This window comes from Microtus pennsylvanicus, chromosome 8 (genome assembly GCF_037038515.1).
Source record: "Microtus pennsylvanicus isolate mMicPen1 chromosome 8, mMicPen1.hap1, whole genome shotgun sequence".
Taxonomy (NCBI): Eukaryota; Metazoa; Chordata; class Mammalia; order Rodentia; family Cricetidae; genus Microtus; species Microtus pennsylvanicus.
This window is the reverse complement of record NC_134586.1, coordinates 8,624,023-8,646,753: the sequence shown is the minus strand read 5'-3', so window position 1 is coordinate 8,646,753 and position 22,731 is coordinate 8,624,023. Positions and strand designations below refer to the sequence as shown.

The following is a 22,731-nucleotide window of genomic DNA, read 5'->3' as shown; positions in this document are numbered from 1 at the left end:
GAGAAGACCCTCCCACATCAATGGAGAGAGTCTATGCACACTGAGAAAGTTGAAGGGAGATGCATGACTTCTATGAAGAGAGTTTGCACACACAGAGACAGATGATGGGAGATGCATGGCCTCTCACAAGGGATGACTTAAAGGACTTGAAGTTTGTTAGGGATTTTGTGCTTCTAGTATATGAAATAAAAAAAAAAATTCCAGATCATCATGAAAGGATAGAATCAAAAGAGCCAGGGAAGACCCTCTAGAAAGAGAAGCAGAGAAGATCTGTAGAATAGGCAAGAGCCAATCAATGCACGTGAGGCAGGAAGCATTCAGTGATGGTCAATGTGAATAGAGTAATTGCTAATGAAGTTTCAGAAAACTGTGTTCAGAAGTGTGTATGTGTCTATGTGCATGTGTTTTATAAATACTTTAACCACAATAGAGATTTATCCGTGGAAAAATTAAATTATGTATTATAATGGATCACGCTTCTAGTGTACTTTATAAAAAAAATTGGGAAAGCTGGGGCTGACTGAAGCTGGGCTACTGTTTAGTAACTCCCTATTAGGAATGCTTGCCCAGCATGCTTAGGACCCCAAGTACAATCCTCAGAACTGCCATAAAGGATTATGCTGAAAAGTGACAACTGAAATGTTTCTAATTGGGGGAAATATTAATTATGTGTTTATAATTTCACTTTAACAGTTATATACATGATTTTATTTTTATTAAATTCCACCAGTTATCTCATGATTTATGTGTTTTTGTTGTGTGTAAAGAAGACAAATGAAAGTCCATATGTTAATTAGGACTGCACTCTTCCCAGAAGTGATGGCACAGGCACTAGGTCCTTACCAAGGCAGAACACTGCCCTCTGTTGTTCCACTGCCTCCGCTTGTTTTTAGCCTTAGAAAACAGCAGCTTCACGTTCAGTAACCATTGATAAAATTTAACAGACCAAAGATGACTTCAAACTCAGAGATAATTGTTCCTAGAATATTTAAAAATATTAACTCAGGAAGTACACAGACATTCCCCAATTTTGCATTTCTCCCACTGACAAAAACAGTCTTTTTAAACTTATGCAGCAATTGGTATTTTCTAAGTCTTCCCACATTCCCTGGTATGAGTAATCACATTAATAGCTCATCGTCAGATTCCCACATATTTATGCTACCCACCTCATCTTTTCTAACTGGGAAGAGAGAGAACAAATCTGAAGGTTAAGCCTAAGGTTATGTTTTCAACAATATAAGGGCATACAGAATGGCCAATAAATAAATAACCAATAAGATGTTTCATTTTCTAATAATGAAGTAGCTTCCTTTCTAATTTGATTATTAATTTTGGGTTGTTGGGTAAAGTTGCTAGGGTCTGGAGGGTACTTATAATTGAAAATATAAACAGAGAATGTTTGGACAAGGTATCAATTATTTTCAGATAGACTTTTTTAGAAGTACAAAAGGACATTGAGCCACATACTGCTTCCCATTTGATGACATGGAATGTTCTCAAAACATCAAAAGAGAAGGAAGTTGTGGATTACAGTAATTGCTGGCATTTGCTGTTTCTGACCTCTCATAGGGGACCATCTAACAGGAATCTTACAGGAAAAATTATTTGATTCAGGACTCTATAGGTCCTCTCCTACTGTACTGTACATGTATGTGTGTTATCTTAAGGAGAGACTTCAAATGTGAATGCCTATTCCCTGCCAGAAAATTAAAATAAGCAAACATCTGTTTCCTTGGGGTGGCCTTTTGCCAAGGTTCGGCCTACAGTGACTTACTGCAGAATTTTCACATGATTTCATTTTTTAAAAATTTCCCAGACAATTTCAAGTCTAAAATTATAAATGGCCCTATGAAAGTATAAACACATATGCAGTTTTTCTGGCTCTGAGGTCAGAGCCCAGCATATGTCAAAGATCATGTCTAATGGTGTCCAGCTCATGTTCTAGAATAATTTAGCATATTAAAGACCAAAATAATATTTTCTGGTAACAAAGACAGCCTCTCAGAGAAAGATTTGAAAGTGATGGAATGACATATCATTCTGTAGAAATTTAGAAAGCTATTGTCTCCCAGTGTACACCCAGTATCTGTTCCCAGCGTTGAGGACCAACATCATGTAAGAAAGTCCCTGAGACTCTCCTCTTTATGCGTCGTCTCTTATGCTGTTTATCCATCGCTTCGCCCTGCTCCCTCTCTGCCCTGAGAATATTCTTCCAAGCTGTGTTTGCCTCTAAGGGTGCCTCCCAAGATGACTAAATAGTAAGAAAAGGAAAATAATTCTAACAAAGGAACTCAGATGCCTGCTCTTAGAATTCTTTTCAGGGTATGTTGTAAATCACACCAGTGCAATAGACCACATTAACTGAAACCAGGATTTTTGGACAATTACTTTTCAACAGCCAAAAATTAGTCTCAGACCTGTTATGGAGCATTTGGGTATAGGGAATATAGAGTTCATAACTATTTTTGTCTAAAGTAAGACATGAAAATATTAGAAGTTCTGATTTTATTGCTTTAGTTTTGTTGGTAGAGAAATCTTCTGACAAGACAGGGGAGATGATTCAGCACTTAAAATCTCTGACTTGTTCTGGAAGAGGATTTGAGTTCAGTGTCTAGCATCCACATTGGGTGGCTCACGATTGCATGTAGCTTCAGCTCCAGGAGATCTCAGCACCATCTTCTGAGTTCCACAGACATGTATATATGTTAAGTGTAAACACACAGACACACACACACACGCACGCACACACACACACACACACACACACACACACACACACATGCAAACAGTTGTTGAAAGAGAAAAATACCCAGCACAAGTGACAAAGATGTCCATGTTTATGATTCTTTCTTTATACATAGGATAATTTTCAACTTGGTAATATGCAGTATGTATTCAACGTATATTTCAGGCTAAGTGCCGACTAGCATTCTTTCTTATCTCTGATTTTCTTTTCATATATTCACTGTACATGCTGCGCAGGTATATAAAAACGTTTCCTACAAGGATATACTTTACATCATATTTATATGCCATTTTATCTGGTCCCTCTTTTTTTCCCTCTCCCCCTAGTCTCATTGGTTCATCTTCACGTCTTCTCTCATACAATATCAACAAGTAGGTGCTATTAGTAAGTCTATATTAGAGCTAATAGAGCAAGAGTTCTATAGAGAAATAGATTGGTATATGTGTACATTAGTGGATCTAAAACTCAGACTTAAGCAGCATTACTTTACATTATGTGTCTCCCATGACCCCATAAAATAGATATTTGGTACCAATGAATAAACAAAATGTTTTGTCTTTTAGACCAACTCTTGATATCCTTGATTTCTAACTCTTCACACACAGAGTTTACATACAGTAAGACCTGCACTGGAGCCTGTGTGTTCCCCAGTGTTGCTGCTGAATTATTATTATTAATTATTATTATTATTATTACTATTATTATGCTATCTACTTTTTAAATTTTTTGAAATTAAAATATAATGACATTTCCCCATCTTTTTACTTCCTCCCAAACCTCTCCTGTACCCCCTTTCTCTCCCTCAAATTGTTACATACTTATATTCATGTATACATACTCTTTAAACACATCTTCACCAACCCCACATTGGACAGAGGGCTGGTCTCCAAAATATACAAAGAACTCAAGAAGCTAATCATCAAAAGAACAAATTATCCAATAAAAAGGGGGTTCAGGCCTAAACAGAGATCTCTCAACAGAAGAATCTAAAATGACTGAAAGACACTTAAGGAAATGCTCAACATCCTTATCCATCAGAAGAATGTAATCAAAACAACTCTAATATTCCATCTTAAACCTGTCAGAATGGCCAAGATAAAAAACACTGATGATAGCGTATGCTGGAGAGGATGTGGGGTAAAGGGAATTCTCCTCCATTGCTGATGGGAGTGCAAACTGGTGCAGTCACATTGGAAATCAGTATGGCGATTTCTCAGAAAATTAGGAAACAGCCTACCTCAAGACCCAGAAATACTACTTTTGGATATATACCCAAAGGATGCTCAACTCAAGGGCATGTGCTCAACTCTATGTTCATAGCAGCATTGTTGGTAATGGCTAGAAGCTGGACAAAATCTAAATACCCCTCGACGGAAAAATGGATCAAGAAAATGTGGTGCATTTACACAGTGGAATACTATATAGTGGGGAAAATGACATCTTGAAATTTGCAGGCAAATGAATGGCTCTAAAAACACCATTATTGAATTAGGTAACCCTGTAACGGCTTAAATGAAGTCAGACAGAAATTGTAATAATATATACAGCTTTAATTAAGAAATAGACTTACAGAACCAGAAGTTCCAGTGGAGAACAGGAAAGCAGAAGGGAAGGCGGGGAGCATGCCCACAATCTTTATAAGTAAAATATATCCTCGGGGGACCCCGCCCTACAAGCAAGGTGATTGGCTGGGTCCCCCTACATAACCCAGACCCAGAAAGACAAATATAATGTGTACTCATTAGTGTCTTTTAGATATAAAGCAAGAAAAAAACAGCCTACAATTTACAACTCCAGACAACAAAGAGGACCCTAAGAGAGACATACTTGGATCCAACCTACATGGGAAACAGAAAAATACAATATCTCCTGAGTAAACTGGGAGCATGGGGATCATGGGACAGGGTAGAACAAAAGTGGGGAGATAGGGAGAGGAGCTGAGAAAATATATAGCTCAATAAAATCACTAAAAATACATAAACACAGCCTTCTCCATGCATATAATGACACTTATATAGAAATTATTTCTTAGCCAATCACATAGCGCTGGACAACCAATAAGGCTGGGGACATCTTTTATCTGGGGAGATTATTCCTCAGTGTTTCAGTGTCCCTTAGTTGTATGTTTAGGGTAGGTCCTTGTTATATCTCCATCTTTCATATTATCATGTCTATTGGTACACTTTTTTAGACAGCCATATTGCTGGTGTATCCTTGGTGAATCTTGCCTATTATTTCTAGGAGACACAATCTCACAGTAGATTTTTTAGCCCCCTTCTCTTACAATCTATCTATCCCTTCTATTGTGATGTTTCTTGAGCCTTAGGTGCAGGAGTTATATTGTAGGTGTAGTGATTGGGGCTGTATACCCCATAACCATTTAGTGACTGCATTTTGACCAGTTATGATTTTCTGTAATGTCTCCACATATGCATTTTGATCAGTCATGTAATGGCCATCATCTATTGCAGAGACATTTCTTTGATGAAGGGTAAGAATTATATGTATCTCTGGGCATAAGGATATATAGTTACAGTTAGGAGTCATGCTGATTTATTAAGGTGGCAATTGTAGGTCCTCTTCTAAGATCTATGAATCTACCAATTCTGGTGAACTGGCCAGGTCTCCAGTATCAAGTATGATATCTGTTTCTGTCTCTGTCTCTGTGTCTCTTTCTCTCTCCCTCTCCTTCCCTCCCCCGTCTCCCTTTCCTTCTCCCTTTCTCTTATCCCTCTCAATGAATGGGCCTTGGATCTGATGAAAGTATATGCCACTGTTGCACACCTATGGGGCCTTTGTGCCCTCCTGGTGATTGTCACAGTTCACAGATATCATAGCTGAATTACCTACTCTTCTCCCTTGGAAGCAGCACCCATTGGCACTCCTAGACACCCTGTGGTGCTTATTTTTGAATGATCTCTACATTTTATCTCCTCCTCTTGGAATCATAAGGAAGAGGTTATCATAGCTATTTTATCATCCACATTTCGCCCGAAAGGAAATGTTGGGTTAAAAACAGAAGCTCTGCTGACAGCCATAATTAAAACCAGGGGTTGAAAGCCTTTCAAGCAGAAAAATCATAAAATATTTCATAAGTTTTCCATACCTCTAGTATTTTCACTTAGTATGTAAGCAGGCAAGCTTTCCCACATCTTTTGATGAGCGGCCAAAAATTCCTCTTTTCTGAGGTTATATCCCCTGTGTGGACTGTAACTCCAAGTTGCCTCTCTTAAGTCCCAAAAAGCCATACTATGGATGACTGCCAATTTCAGTTTCTTTATAGTGGAAATGAATTAGGAACTTGGGAACATCTTAGTGGAGAGTCCTTCAAGTATGTCACGGTTTTCTATTTGAACTTTTGAAGGGCTTAATTCAATGAAAATCTTCCTTCATGAAGTCTCTTTGCAAAATCTGTGCCACTCCACAAAACGAGTCTGTTAGTTTCTAAGGAAATGGATTCCATTGCCACACTGGCCATTGATTTAGTGATATCTTATTTCCATGTGTACTGTGATAACTGTGATCTGCCCTAAACAGTCCTGGGAACCAGCAAACTGAACTTTGATCACAGTGCACAGTGACTACTGAGAGAAAAGAGCTGTGAAAGTTCCAGACAGGCGTCTGTTCTCTGCAAGACTCCATGTACATTAGGCGAAGGGAAAGACTAGTGAATGACGTCATGATGATTTGTAACATAGAAGAATTGTGGTGAGACCAGCAGTCAGTAAAGCAAGTATTTTACTGTTTGTAAAATAATTTTAACATTAAAATGTCAGCTGCTGGAGAAATGGCTTGGTGGAAAAAATGCTTCACACTCAAGTATACAAACTGCAGCTTGGATATCCTGCATTCAGGCAAATACCAGAAGGGCATGAAGGCTGAGATAGAAGAACCCTGACTAAGTAGGTAGCTAAGTCAGCAAGTGCTGGGTTCCATTGAGAGAATATGTTTCCATATATGGGATGTGGAGTGTTGGAGGAAGACATGAAGCAACATCTTTGAGCACATTCATACATGTACATGCACATACACATGAGCACGCACACACATAAAGTAATATAATGTCAACATACCATACAAATCACTAACTTCTCTTTTCTGTATCTGTGTATGTCTTATAGAAAAAAAGATAAGATAGAATGGCCAGTAAGAAATCCAGTCAATTCTCTGATTTTATAAGTTGCAAAACCAAGTACTTTGATGGATAGTGTGGCATAAAAATCTGTGACTGGTTTAGGAAACTGTCATAAGATTTGAAAATACAGTTTTCAGTGTCCTAACTGAGGCTTCTGACATTCCTGCTAGGTTTCCTATGTAACTTCCTAGAGGAGGGGAAGCGAGGAGAGGCACTGAAGGCATTGGTGCACCAAGAGAACCTATTGTTCCTGCTTTGATGTGTACAATGTACTTTCCCCCACTGTTTATTGCAGTTAATTAAACACCAGACTTCTATTTAAAGGTGGGGCTCCAAGTTCAGTTGTCATTAAACAGTGTTTCTAGAATTGTGTTTTCTGAATGTTAAATATAAATGTTTTTGTTCTAAGGGGAGTATGAGTTAGAATGTTTTATGTTGTGCTTGAGACCTTTTTATTTATTTGTTTGTTTGTTTTAAGCCTTGTTTAATCATCTACCTTCACAGACCCTCTGAGGTCTGGGGCTACTGTAGCTGGTTACTATGCTGATGATGAATTCAGCTTGATAGTTTTAAACTTCTCCTCTGAGAGGCCTTTGCATCAGCCTGATCTTAGTGTTTATTGTCACTATTATCAAACATTTTTATCAGCTAGATGAAACATATCACTATTATTGAGATACTTAGAAATTTAATTATTTTCTTTTTGAACAGACATGAAAATACCCTTTGAGTAAATCATGCAATTTTTCCACATTTTCCATAATTTAAAAACACCATCTCAATGATGGAAGTCCCACTGCCTGAAATTCGTTAACAGTTACTCCATGAACATGCAAATGGCTTTACAGTTTGTCTGCTGTTTATTGGCACAGCAGCCAGTACCTCTCAGCGTTTCATGTGTGGTTACTCTTGGCAGGTTCAGGGCAATCAATTTTGATTGTTAGTCTTACATTTCATGCTTCAGTGGCGTCCTTAGGTCTTTGAGCCAACAGGGTAGTGATAAGTTCTTATGCACAATGCAGCTTTTAACTCTTTTATGATAATGTTCTTAAACTCAAATGCCAGTCAAGCTGAGCATGACTTCATGCCAGTGACAATGTGGACTCTTTTCTTCTTGCTGCTGCTTCCTTTTTTCAAGCAAGCAAATTGTGTTCATGCTGGCTCCTCTGCTGATCCCAGTTTCTCTGTGCTGTTTCTTGCCTGCTTTTTTAAAAGGGTCTTTGCTATAGAACTGTACAGTATAGAGAAAATGCCACAAAGCACCTACTGCTTTTATCAACAACAATCTTTAACTACAGTGTTTTCAATCGGTTCTTTGGGAATTTCATGCACTCATTCAATGTATTCTGATCATAAACCTTCCCCAGTTCTCCTGCTAACTTCTCCCAGGTCTACCACTTACCCCACATGCACTGCCCCCAATTTTATATCTCCTTTTTCTCATGGCCCATTTAGTCAACTTAATACGTTGTACCACATCAACACAGCACCCACTATAAAGTTTGTGTGGCATTAACACTGACCTATCAGCGTGAATTCTTTTTCTTCTTAAAGATGCTTCATAAAATTTTGATATTTTTCTCTAACTAAAATGTAATAGATGGCTTGTGTTTTTAAAAAGTTGTATTTAAAATAAACAAATAGAGACTGGCAAGAGAGCTCACTATATAAAGGTACTTGCTTGAAAATCAGAGTTTGATCCCTGCCACTCACATGATAGGAGAGAACTGATTCCAGGATACTACTCTCTGGCACTCTCCCATTTGTGTCATGTGTAGTAATAGGAGCGGTGGGGCTGTGTCCCCAGCACCCCGGCTGCCTGCTAGCTTATGCCTCGAAATAATTACACAGACACTGTATTCTTTTAAACACTGCTTGGCCCATTAACTCTAGACCTTACAGGTTAATTCTCATATCCCAATCAACCCATCTCTAATAATCTGTGTAGCATCAGTCTTATTGGGAAAGATTCTAGCCTACGTCCATCCTGGGTCTGAGCTTCATGCATCTGACTCAGCAGAGCTATCGCGTCTACCTGGGAGAGGGGAGCATGGCGTCTCTGAGCTCACTTCCTCTTCCTCCCAGCATTCTGTTCTGTTTACTCCACCCACCTATGTTCTAACCTATCAGGGCAAGCAGTTTCTTTATTTAATTAACCAATGACCTTCCTCCATCAGTCATGGCACCTATGTGTATATATATACATATACACACATACTCACCATACACATGCACATACTCACACACACATATACCCCACACACATATACACACCCATACCACATGCCACACACAGCACACATACAACACTTAATACATACATGGACATAGACATACACATAAATAAATGCAATGAAAATATTTAAGATATAAAAGTAGAAACTTAGATAAAGCTATTAGATAGTCTATCAATTATATATTTTTTTAAAAAAAATAACCTAATTATGAGTGCACCTGTTGTGTTTCTTTTTTTTTTTGAGAGAGAGAGAGAGATAGAGATAGAGATATTTTTTTCATTTTCAAAATGTCTTAAAATTTTGTCCATTAAAGTTCAATTTCAAATTTTCATGGAAGCAGTACAGTGTTTTAGGGCATGTGTGTCATTTGCTTTCCTGTCTCTGTGACAAAACATCATGTAAGTAAGCAACTAATCAAAGAAAGAGTTTATTTTAGCTCATGTCTTCAGAGCTGTGTGAATCTATCATGCCAGATGAGGCATGGTGGCATCCTTACCTGCCAGCATGAAGCAGAGAGAGCAGAAGGGAAGAGGGACACAAGGCTGTAACTGCTCAAAGTCTGCCCCCAGGAATGTCCTCCCTGCATATCTCCAGACAGAGTCACTAACTGGGAACCAAGTGTTTAGGAGTCTAAACTTGTGGAGGACATTTCTCATTCAAACTATCCTGTCTTATTAATGTATCAGAAAAGTATAGGTGGGGAGAATAATTTCCATTGCACAGAAATGCCCTGGATGATTTTTCTACAAGTATATGAGATGAACTCGATAATACGTATTGCTAAAGTAGGTTCTAACCCTATTTGGTGCTACTTTTATGAATGTTGTCATAAATATCGTATATCTGTATGACGTGTAATTATCCTAAAGCTACTAACAGCACACTTCAATTTTCACATTCATTTGTAAATACTTGGTCCTAGATATTTTTTATAAGTCTAGCAAAGTTTGGTAATAATAGGTGATTTTGTTCAATTATTTTACATTTTAATGATTAGAGAAGAAAATAGTTTATTTTGTTTTGGTTTATTTCTTTGTTTTTAAGAAAAAGGCCACTTCACATAATGCAGGCTTGCCTTAAACTGACTAAAAATCCTTTTAGTGGCCTTAAACTCCTGACTTCTGTCTGGGATGGCAGGCATTCATTTTCTTGAGTTAAAATCAAGACATACATACAACAAGAAAAGAATATTATAGGCTAATTTCTCTTATTTGTTAATGGTACTTTCAAGATGAAATTTTCCACTGATAATAAAGAACTGTTCGTGAGGACTGCTTGATGGTTCTCTTTTTCCCTCAAATTCTCTGCCTTTGAAATATTTTGTTTTTATGGCATGGGACGGTAATGATACTGGCACGAAACCCAGGGCTAGGCAAGTGCTGTAGTCGTAAGAGGCAGCCCAAGTGTTTTAGTCTTGCTATATATGCCTCATTCCTCCTCAAACTCGAACATTGAAAAATGTGCCTCAGACAGAGAAAGAAGCTGCCATTTGCTGCTGCACAGTGGAATAACTATAAGTAAGGATAATATCCTGTGAGTCTTAACAAGCTGGAAGAAAGACCTTCGAATATTTTCAATGCAGAATAATGATGAACATTCTAGGGGCAAGATGTACTGACCCTGATTTGAATATTATACAATATGTAATCTATTAATAGATCACATGCATAACTGTTTGAAATGGTTCTTAAAATATTTATTTATTTTTGTTTTCATGTGATGTGTGTGAATGTTTTGCCTACATAGCTATAGGTGCACTAGTGATTCTCAGTATGTGCCATGACCCCATCAGATATCCTGCATATCAGATTCATATATGCAGGATATTATAATTCATAGCAGTAGCAGGCTTACAGTAGCAATGATAAAAATTTTCTGTTTGGGGGTTCACCACAACGTGAGGAACTGTATTAATGGTTGCAGCATTGGGAAGGTTGAGAATCACTGATATATATCACCTGCTTGAAGTTTCGTAAGAGGTCAGAGGATGGCACCAGACCAAATAGAACAGAGTAACAGGTGTTTAGGAGCTATCATGTGGGCACTCTGTTAAGAGCAGTACATGCTCCCAAACACTTAGATATCTCTCAGACCTCTATCTGTGATTCTTATGGGTCAATATATATTTTCTAAAGGTGTAACATTTTTAAGAAGTGTGGACCCACAAAAACAACCATGGCAAATTTTAACTTAGTATCAAAACAGCAATGTGACTTGAAATTTACTATTTTGAAATGTTTAGCTCAATTTCCTTGCTTTTGATGTCTAATGGAGTGCAGAGGTAAGACAGGGTCTCACTACATAGCCCAGGTTGTCCCTAGAATTCATGATTCCCTTGCCTCAGCTGCCTGAATATCAAGTTTATGAATGTGTTCACCGTCCTTGACAACTATTCCTTTTGCAGCCAGGAAGCCTGTATTAGCTCACTTCACCTCCACACTTTCACCATCCCTGATCTCCTGTTCTTGTGTCTCAGTCAGGAACCAGCATCACCGTGGATATTGCCGTGATGGGTGAGGCCCATGGCCTCATTACCGACCTCCTTGCAGACCCTTCCCTGCCTCCAAATGTGTGTACATCCCTGAGGGCTGTAAGCAACCTGCTAAGCACCCAGCTTACCTTCCAAGCCATTCACAAGCCCAGAGTGAACCCCACTGTAACTTTCAACGAGAATACATGCTCTGATTCTGAGGAGGGCTTGGAGAAAGACAAACTGGCCATTCCCAAGGTAGGTGTGGTATGAAGGGTTTGGTTTGAGCTCATCTTTCCATAGTCTCCAAGGTTTCCTCCCTGCCATTTCTGAGAACTGTGGCAGGCAGCATCTTCCTGTGTAGACCTGGGGACCGAGTAGTGGCTGTGTAGCCCAGTTTGCTTCTGTCCCTCACCTCCTGAGACTTCCCAGTGAACACCAGGCTTGACTTGCTGCTCGCTGCCTTCCTCATTTCAACTCCTGTGTCTCTCTTTCTATTCCAGGATAGTAATAGATGAAATTCTACCTGTACTGTTTTGTCAACTGTTCCCATTTGCCTTGCTTCTTTCCATTGTTTTACATAAAAACTAGTGGTCGACAATATGGTTGTGATAAAGTGAATATTCCTTCTAGCGCCTGAGAAGAAGTTTGCCCCCAGGCTTGCTGAGAAGAGTCTCATCGACTTGGACAACCACCACCTCTGCCACAGGTCTGCCCACCTTGGAACCTGCACCAGTGCGGAGAGACCGCAGTGCCAGTATAAAGCCTCATGAAGCACCTGTGCCCAGGTTAGATTCCATTCCTGCAGGCTCTATGTTTCCTCAGAGGAGTTACTTGCTGAAAAGGAATCGTAGAGTCCAAGAGGAGAGAGATGAGCCAGAGTTACTGTAAATACGTATATATGCACTTAGTATGTATATGTGTGCATTTATATATTTGTATATATGTGCTCATATGTATGTATCTGTTCCTTGTGTGCATGTCTGTGTGTATGCATGAACATGTATAAGTGTGTGTGTGTGTCCATTCACATATGCATGCATGTTTCCTGGGCAAATTCTCTTACCCTGAGCCATACTATGAGTTTTGCATTTTATGTAGAATATTAACAGTATAGTAAATTAAAATTTTATGTATAAGTCCACTTTCCATCACTGACCAAGTGCCTAATATAGATTAAGGATTATTTCAGTGCTTCCCACTTGTGGTATCTCAGATTTTGCTTTGGGACTTTAGAGTCATAATTCACCAGGACAGAGGAGCCTGGACACATTGATGCTGCCAGGACAGACAGAAGGGAGAAAAACAGGACAGAAGAGGAAGGCTCACATCCTAATATGCCCTACAAAGGATCAACCCCACTGGCCTAATTACCTTTCAAGGTCCATTCTCTGAAGCTGCAGACTCGGCCTTTAACACATGACCCTTGTGGGAAATTTAAGCTCCAAATGCTATTAGTGACTGAAAGGCCAAAATGAAAAAGGCTAAAGAAACCGGAACATTGGAATCTTAAATGAATCTGTAAGAAAACACTACTAAAATGTGCTTTTAAAGAGAGCAACTTTGTCTCTGTTTTACAACTTGGAAGAAAATTAGAACACTTTATATGACATCAGCAATTACAATAATTTTTACCCTATAATTCCAGAACTATGGAATATACATAGCAGCTTATATTGACCAAATGACTGAAAATATCCATGTCTGCATGTAAATATTTAATAGTCATGCCTGAAATAGTTTCCTCTTCATGACAACAAGGTGGCAAGCTGAGCGTGGGAAGAGCAGCTCCTCAAATCCTGGGACTTGGGTGAGGACAGACTTCCTTGTCATTTAGTGAAGTTCTTCTCTCCCACACATAGAGAACAGTGACTGAACCTGTTCATGCGTCTTCACCAGCAACCGGGCCATCTTCACCCTTAGCATTCTGTGTCTAATCTACTTGAGCCCTGGGCTTTGAAATCCAGTAAATGCTCTACCAATGGGCTCCTGAAGAGCTGCTCTGGCCAGGGACTGCATAGTCACCCTCCCAGACCACAGCTGAGAGGATCAGAGTATCACTGGGAACACTGTACGAATTTCACCCTGTGATGGCTTTGTTAAACTGACTGGTTGCTTGAATGTCTCCCTAGTTTTTCCTTTAAGCTACTTCTTTTCCTTGGCCCTGCTCCAGACATATCTATTGCTTCTTTGTCTTTCTCTCTCTCTCTCTCTCTCTCTCTCTCTCTCTCTCTCTCTCTCTCTCTCTCTCTCTTTTTGGTTTTTTGAGACAGGGTTTCTCTGTAGCTTTGGTGCTCATCCCGGAACTAGCTCTTGTAGACCAGGCTGGCCTCGAACTCCCAGAGATCAGCCTGCCTCTGCCTCCGGAGTGCTGGGGTTAAAGGCATGTGCCACCACCACCCGGCTTCTTTTTCTTTCTTGAATGACTGGAAATTCTCTACTTATTGTCCTGGAGCGGCCCTGAATCTCAGTTCTTACCTGTTCATTATTAATTTATGGTGTTTTTATTCATAGTATAATATGAAAGACTAATATATAGCAGGTTAAAGTAGGGTAGATGTAAGTAGGATATTAATTTTGACTCTATTGCATTCTATTTTATAAACTTTTCAAAATAAACACATTTTAATTATTTTTTTAAAAACACTTCTTTTGAAGTATTTTTTTAATTTTTTGTGATTTTGCCTGCATGCATTTATATATGTACTACATATGGATAATACCTTGGGAAGTCAGAAGAGGGTATTTGATCCTCTGAAACTAACCTGAGTATGTTTATGAGCTGCCATGTTGATGCTGGAAATTGAACCAGGATCCCCTCAAGAGCAGCCAGTGCTCATAACCACTGAGCCATCTCTGAAAGTCCCCATTTAAATGTGTATTGGATGTAAAAGAACACAGGTAGGCAGTTTTTGACTGAGCCTCAATAAGTTATCTTTTTAAAATGTTAAATGATGTTGAGTTCTTCAAAAAGTCTGCCTGGATGAGTAATAATTTACCACTAATATAAGAAATGAAAAGATAGACAATATGAATTACATAATCTTTTCCTAGTTAATTTTAGCAGTTACTCAGGCAAGCAGAATGGGTGAACAGAGACTAATACCACAAAGAAATCATTGACTATCTAATATACAAAGATTTTTTTCAATCTCATTCACAAAATTCCAAACATTTGTGAAAAGCTAAAAATGAAAATTTTAAAGATGCCTTGAGACAAGCATTTTGTAGTCTTCAAATGTTCTTGACAATTGCAAAAGTTCATTTTTCCCTTCAAATGTCTCTTTTGTCATGTATGTGGTAGAGTTGCTATTGAAAAGTAAACACAAAGGGGGGCTTTTAAAATATAACCATTGAAGAAAAATTTCGTAGGGAAGGGACTCATGAAGTCCCATCCTTTGCTAGAGTTCTGGACATTTGGTGTCTTATGGGAGAAGCAGAATCCTTGTTCTTCAGGGCCACCTCTAAATTATCCCTCATTAACTATACATCTTACATGAAAAGCTCTATACATCCATGATTCATAATTCTATCAGTTTTAGGATTATTTACAGTTTGCCACCCAGACAGATCGGACACATCCTGTTCAATCTGCAAATTTTAGAATTTTAACCTTGACCAAATTTACTGGTGCATGAAAGAACTCACAGGTGTTGGCAAAACACAGACCAAGCACTTTTCACTGGGAGGCATCCAAGGTTGTCTGCACAACTTCCTGGATTCTGTTCTCTCCCAAATTAGGGTGGATAATGTTTCTGTTTCCACATGTAAGGTTTGAGGCAGTATGTAAAGAGAAATTTTGGTGTGGAAGACCTCCAGGAATCCTATGCCGTTAATTACATGGCTTCTGCTACCTTCTCTGTGCCTAGTCCTCTGTGGATTTATTGATTCCAGATTTGTTTACAGGAAGCAACTTGATGAATCAAGTCTCTGTTGATAAACACATTGCCTAGGTAAAGAGAACCTGTAGCCTTTCTCCTCATAATGTGATCAGCATGTTAGTACCATGTCCATCATGAATGTGTTTCAATGGGGTGTGACTAGGTCAGCACATTCTTTCCAAGGTATCACCAGTAGAAAGAAATCTTAGGACACTGTTATAGGCTGCTGCTAACACGTTTTTGTTTGTTTGTTAGTTTGTTTGTTTTCTGAGTCAATGCTGAGTTGCTGACAGAGAAATGACAGTCTATAGATCTGCTTCTCGTGCTCAAACTGATAAGGAAGTACTGCAGCAAGACATTGTCATTTAATGGCTTGATCAAATGCTATTTATGGAGTGTCTAGTCACCAACAATATTGTATAACATAGAGCACCTAAATATACATTATGTCTCTCTCTGCTCCTAAAAGGACAGTTGTATCACAGTCAATGAATCTTCTAGATAGTTTTTGAAAAATCCGTAAGGACATGACTACACCTGTAGGAGGATGTGTGGTGGTTTTATGCATTGGATAGATTGGGAACGCCATCTTTGCTCTCTGTTTGATGAGCGACGAATAGATACACAACTGCAATGGAGGCTGGACTTAGCTTATTCTATCATTTGCAAGTTAAGTGATTCTGGCAGAAATTTGAGAACAAATACTCAGATTAATGTATCTGTTGCAGAGGTGGTGGCTGGGTTGTGGCGAGATGTGCTCAGCAATGGATGTCTAATCTCCCTGTGGTCTTTAATTGCTGTCATTGTAGTGCTCTGAATCCCGACTCTTGGAATGCCCCAGTATCAACGACTCTCACCAAGAGCAGATCCTTCACTTCATCCTATGCCATCTCTGCAGCTAACCATGTAAAAGCTAAAAAACAAAACAGGCCAGGTAAGCAATGCACACTCCAGGTGTACAGTTCCATTTTCTACATGTACACTGTGGTAATGAACTATGGCATTAAAATGAATAATAAGATTTTAGTTGGGAAAGTGGAAGGAATTGGAAGATTCACCTCGCTTAATCTAAGTTCAGGTTCATGCTGGGATCTGTAAATTGGGTTTGCTGAGATACAACGATGTTTCCAGCATTCAGAAGACTGATGCAGGAGGATCGAGTGTTCATGGCCTTGGAACTGGAGAGTGGTTAAGAGGGCTCTCTGCTTTTGCAGAGGATGAGAGTTTGCTTCCCTGTACTCATGTCAGGAAACCACCTTAACTCTAGCCTCAATGGGATCCCACTTCTGCCGTCCCTAGACACGGCATGTATGTGCGTACACACACACACGCACACACATACACTTGCGGCTTTTGCACACCACTTTATTACATTTGTCTCTGAGTTTCCCTTTCAGAATCCATGCGAGGGCCTTGGCTGCTCCTCTGACCTCTTCCTCTAAAGAAGTACAAACAGTGAATGTTTGTTTCATGGCATTGTAGAAATTCTTCTTGGGGTTTTCAGTTACTTTCTGCTTCAATTTCTGAACCTTCTGTCTTCAGCGGCTTAAGAATTTGAGTCTTGGCTCAAGGAGAACCCTCTTCTCTCACTGTGTTATTGGACATGCAAGTCTGGCTGCCATAGCAGCTGTGAGCTCCAAGATCCATGTCATCACCCCCATGACATTACTAAAAGCTCTGCTGGCAGCCTCTGTGGTAGCTGGGTCCTCTGCTCAGATTTGTAGCCTTCTGTGTGCCAACAGGCAGTAGATTGAGCTTTGATGGGGAAAGGCTGTCAGGATTGTGGTTCACCTACTCTGGCCATCTTCTGGGAACCTAATTCCTCCAATCTGCATCTCTGCATTGACCTTGAAATCTTTCCTTCTCTCCCTTCCTCCCTCTTCCCCGACTTCCCTCCTCCTCCCTTATTCTTTTGTTTTTTTTTCCTTCCTCCCCCTTGATATTTCTCTTGCTGCTGGCTTCCCTCCCTCTCTTCTTCATTATCTCCCTCCCTCCCCCTTTCTTCTCATCTTTTCTATCTGTTCTTAAGGATGCAAAGATAGGTTTAATATGAATTGGCATATAACAGGCAGAGGCAGACCAAACATCCTTAAAATTGTGACATTTATATATGAACCATTTCAAAGTTGCCCACATTCCACTGATATTCTAGGACATGCCTTGAAAGGCAAACATGGCATTAAGACATAGATAGGACTTAGGGAAGGACTCCTGGTTGCTCATCTGCTTCTGTTTATTCACTTCCCACTTGGTACCCCCTCTTAAAACCATCACTCAATCTGCGTAAAATCTCTACTGCTCAGTGTAGAAATATACATTCTCCCAGAGTTCGTTTATTTGTATTGAAAGAAACATTTATTTCAAACCAATGTGTTTGTTTGAAAGAAACCTTTAAAGACAGTCTGACTCTCCTGCACATATTATGGACCTTTGAGTTATGGAGAGGTTTGTTAAGCTTTGTAAAGTGAACATCATTAGTGAAAGTTAAGCTTTGTAAAGTGAACATCATTAGACTTGAAGCTTACTAGGACCAGACACTGCAAGATGATGGAGACTATTGATTAGCTGAGATGCCATGAGACAAACACAAATACACACCCTCTCTTGGCCTCCTCATGAATATGCATGAGGAGCAAGGAAATCAACACACATATGTGCAAATACTCTGTCCATGAACACACATATCACCATACAACACCACAAATATATATATACACATACCACACACATACTACATACACAACACATACACACACATATACCACAGGCATAAACACCACACACACATCAAAAGCACAAAAAAGAAATGTTTATTTTCTATGTGACCTTTTAGTGCTGTTGTTATTGATGAACAAAAGAGCTCAAAGGAGGAAATCAAGAGATAGAAAAGTGAAATAACTTGTCTGAGGCCTAGAATTCATCTTTGGCCCTTCCTTTTATCTTCTTGTTTTCAGAGTAAAAAAGAATAAAGAATCAAGACCAATTAATTGATATGGTTTGGAATTAGAATAATGTGGCTGGGTACAAGGTAATGAAAGCATGTGGTCTCTCAGTTGAGTGACCAAAATTACAATTATTAAATAGCCTAACTGGTTAGATTAAAAAAAGCTAAAAATTGGTCCTGCAACATGGCTCAGCATATCCATTGCCAAACCTGAAGACCTGAAAAGACAAAGCTCCCCAAAGCTGGATAGGAATTATGTTCCCAGAGGCATAGAAAGTGGCTACCAGTCACCTGTAACTCCAGCTTCAAAGAACCCAATGCCCTCTTTTGTCCTCTGGATGCACCTGTGCACACAAGCCACATACATGTCATGCACACAGACAGACTCACATACATGTAATTTAAAGTCAAATCGCTTTTAATCTACATTTTGTGGCTGACATGCCCCTGCATCTTACTCCCTGTATCTTACTGTCTAACAAAACTCAAGAAAAACATCCACTCAGCATGCCCCAAGGAGCAATGGTAAAAATCAGTCCCAAGTGTGACAGTCTGTCACTGCTGTCGGCAAGGGCTTGATGTCTTCCTGTTATAATTATTTGGAAGGAACTTTGTATTGAGGTGCACTTAGGTTGCTATCATCACAGAATAAGGATTTTGTAACATCCGTATATATTCATCCATAAATATCCAAATGCAAATCAATCACTAACAATTCTGCCAACATATAGAAATGTATTAAGAATCAGATGAACCTAGATTTTCGTTCTCCCTGGTCGGTTAGGTTCTTCTGGTTTTGTGTGTTTTCATTTGATTTGATTAGCACCAAGCAGGTTTGTTCATAGCATTTTCATACATTTAATTCTGATTGCTCATCCCTTTCTTCTATCTTAACATTTTGTTTTTATTTTATTTTATTTTATTTTTGTTTTGAGATAGATTTTCAATGTGTAGCCCTACCTGTTGGGGAACTCACTATGCAGACCAAGATGGCACTGAACTCAGAGATCCGCCTGCCTCTGCCACCCCCCGCCACCAAGTGCTGGGATTAAAGGCGTGCATCACCACTGCCCAATTTAGTTTCTTCTCTCTCTCTTTCTACCACCTCCCCCTTTCTGCCCACAATGGTCTCTTTCTACCAAGGAGCAGTATCACGTGTGTTCCACAAGCCTCCACCTCAGTTTTGAAATCCTATTGTCCTTGCATTGATGTCATGGACTTTGGCTGCCCCAGCTAAGCAAGTACCCAACTGTGTTTGATGCAATTTATTTCTTTCCCAACTACTTTTCAATAAGCCATGAATGAAGAGGCTGGGGAAGATCTTTTGTATGGAAGAGGGTAAGGATATGGGAACCCAGGAGGTGTGAGGAGGAATGTAAGAGCCCTGAGCCTCGAGGTGCCCATGGGTCAGCACACTGAGGATGCATTATCTGAGTCCAGAGTGGAGGAAAGATATGTTCTTTGTACAAATCAGACTTATGGAATCTGTTCTTTTCACAAACCAAGTAAGAAGTATGTTCCCAGCTCCCTCAGTCAGCATTCCTTTGAAATGACTGAAACATAAGTAATCTTTACCAACAACTAAAAAAAAAAAATACATGGATCAGATCACACAGGAGTCCTCTGATGAAAGCATAGCAACGGGAGAGTTAAGTATAATTTGCATTTTTTACTTATATGAGTGTTTGTATGTATGTATGTGCACCATATGTGTGCAGCGTCAGCAAAGGTCAGTAAAGATCATCAGACACCCTTGAACTAGAGTTACAATTCATTGTGAGCTGCCATGTGGGTGCTAGGACCTAACCTGGGTCCCACAGCCACACTCTTAACCCCTGAGCATCTCTAGAGCTCCTGATTTGAATGTTAAATCTTAGCCTTCTAGTATGAGTCACTAAATAAAAATGGGGAACTACTGTTATATCATTCAGCTTTCAAATTCTGATTCATAATTGCTGCTTATGTAGTAATCCTCGGCTAGGGTCTTGTAAGTCTGGGCTATCTTTTGTGGTGAATCCAGATGTCTTACATCCCTAAGCTAGACTTAAAAAATCTTTATATGATGGTGAGTTTTTTCTTTTGTATTGTTCTTACTAAAACATTGGTACAGAGGCATGAATTTGTCAGAAAAGATGGTTTCTTTCTTTTTAAAGATTTATTTAGTTTCTGTTTATGTACATGTGTGTTCATGTGTTTGTGTGTATATGTACACCTGTATGCAGATCCCCGAAGAGGCCAGAAAAAAATGCCAGATCCTCCAGAATGGCAGATACTGCTGCTTGGGAGCCTCCTGATATAGGTGCTAGGAACTTAACTTAGGTCCCCAAAGGAACAGTGAATGCTATTAGCTGCTGAATTATCTCTTCAGCCTAGTTTCTTTCATGCTCAATTAAAGTTAAACTGGGTGATTTTACAATGAAAAGCAAATGGGTTTCCTTAAAGAATTCCTGGGCAGTATTCCTCCCTTTGGTCGCCTCTGCGCCGTGAAGCACATTTTCTCAGGCTCTTAGGAACAAGCGTACAAGGAGGCAAAGGCTAGGTTACTCAAATAAATCAGAATTTTAGACTCTTTAAAAGTTATATTATTTATTTGTTGCCTATCAATATTTTAAGTGTTTCATATCAAGATAATTTAAATTGTTATGGGACTTGTATTTCACGATATGTGTCTTATTCCTGGAGTCTCTTAAAATTACTCAATTAAAAAATGAAGATAAATATATAAAAAGTATGCAGGTTTACCTCATTCAGTTCGTGTGTATGTGTGTGTGTGTGTGTGTAAATGCTAAATTAGATATCTTCCTTCTAAACTTTAAATTGAAGGCCCTTAAAGAATCGTATAATTCCTTCCTTCTTTTCCATCTTTATTTCTATCTTGCAAAGAAGGTTATTTCTAATTTTCCTGAGGAAATCCCTTTTCTATACCTACAATACTTTATTTCCTCCTTTCTAAAGTAAAATGGTATTTAATGATTACAGACTGAGAAATCCTAATCCGGAATCTAAGTTGGAACATCCTGAGTTGCCAGATTTGCATTAGAGATGCTCAACTATTGAAGCTGGTGTTAGTATTTCCAAATCCACAAAACTCAGGAATCTGAAGTCCTCCCCAGTCGAGTACTAAGAAACACTGCCTGTGTTTGATCTGAAGTCCTCCCCAGTCGAGCACTAAGAAACACTGCCTGTGTTTGATCACTCATCTCTCCATCTATCTGGAGTCTCCTCCTCCCCCACCCTGCCCCCTAAGTCTCAGCTTCTCTGCTGCACATTCCTTTAACAGTTCGTCCCAGGAGCCTCCAAGTCTGCTTGTTATTTTAAATTTAGTTAATCGCTGAGTTCCCAGAACCCTAATGGCTGTGTGGATTTTAAAATGTGTATTTAACAATGAACCCCCATGTCCCTACAGCTAACAACGCCCAGCTACTGAAACAAAATCAGTCTTCTCATAAATTGCCCTCGAAAAATACATTTGTGTCTAGATAGAAATGGAGAAGTTTCCCAGAGGGTTTTGAACTAATGGTTTGGTTAAAAACAACAACAACAAAAAAAAGACTTTAAATGGGGTTGGAGTTGGTAAAGTGCTTGACTCAAGATAAACTGAGGCAAGCCTGACATCCCAGCACTGTGGAGGAGGAGACAGCCTAGAAGTATCAGTGAGCTCCAGGTTCACTGAGAGACTCTGTCCCCAAAATCAAGATGCAAAGCATTGGTGAAGACAGTGCAGTGCGTATTTGCCCCCAAACCTTCATATGCTCATGTACAGACATGAACATGTATACCCCAAAAGGTTAAAGGAACAAAAATAGTATAAAGGTATCCCCAAATCTCATAATGTGCCTTCAAAATGTTGGAGCCAGTGTCTACAGCAATGCTGATGTTTAGGCTCATGTTTTAAAGCACAGCTGTTAAGCCTTTGTCAGGTGTCTTTAAAGCCTAATCAGAGTCCTGGCTCAGAGACCTACGATAGAACCATTTTTTTTTGTTGTTGTTGTTGGCTTTTGGGACTCTATTCCTCATACTGGGTTGCCTTTCCCAACGTTAATACATGGGATGTGTTTAGTCTTTCTGCAATTTGATATGCTATGTTTTGTGGGTATACATGGGAGACTTGACCTTTCCTGAACAGAAACAGAGGAGGAGTGGATGGGAGGTGAGACAAAGGGGAGCTGGGGAGGGAATGGGAGGAGTGGAGCGAGGGGAAACTGTGATCAGGATATAAAATAAATAATTTAATTAAAAAAAAGCCCAATCAGACCAGCTCCTACCTTGCCTCCACGTTCCCACTCTTACTAGCTCTTCCTAACCCTGGCAACAT

At 39.4% G+C, this 22,731-nt stretch overlaps 1 protein-coding gene across 1 annotated transcript in view; it reads left to right on the top strand.

The window, feature by feature from the left end:
• Positions 1 to 22,731, top strand: part of Pde3a (phosphodiesterase 3A) — a 278,475-nt gene that overhangs the window by 215,249 nt on the left and 40,495 nt on the right. The window contains exons 3-5 of the mRNA XM_075982396.1: positions 11,598 to 11,849; positions 12,225 to 12,379; positions 16,282 to 16,406. Coding sequence (XP_075838511.1) covers positions 11,598 to 11,849; positions 12,225 to 12,379; positions 16,282 to 16,406 — 532 coding nt within the window. The remainder of the gene's footprint in view (positions 1 to 11,597; positions 11,850 to 12,224; positions 12,380 to 16,281; positions 16,407 to 22,731) is intronic.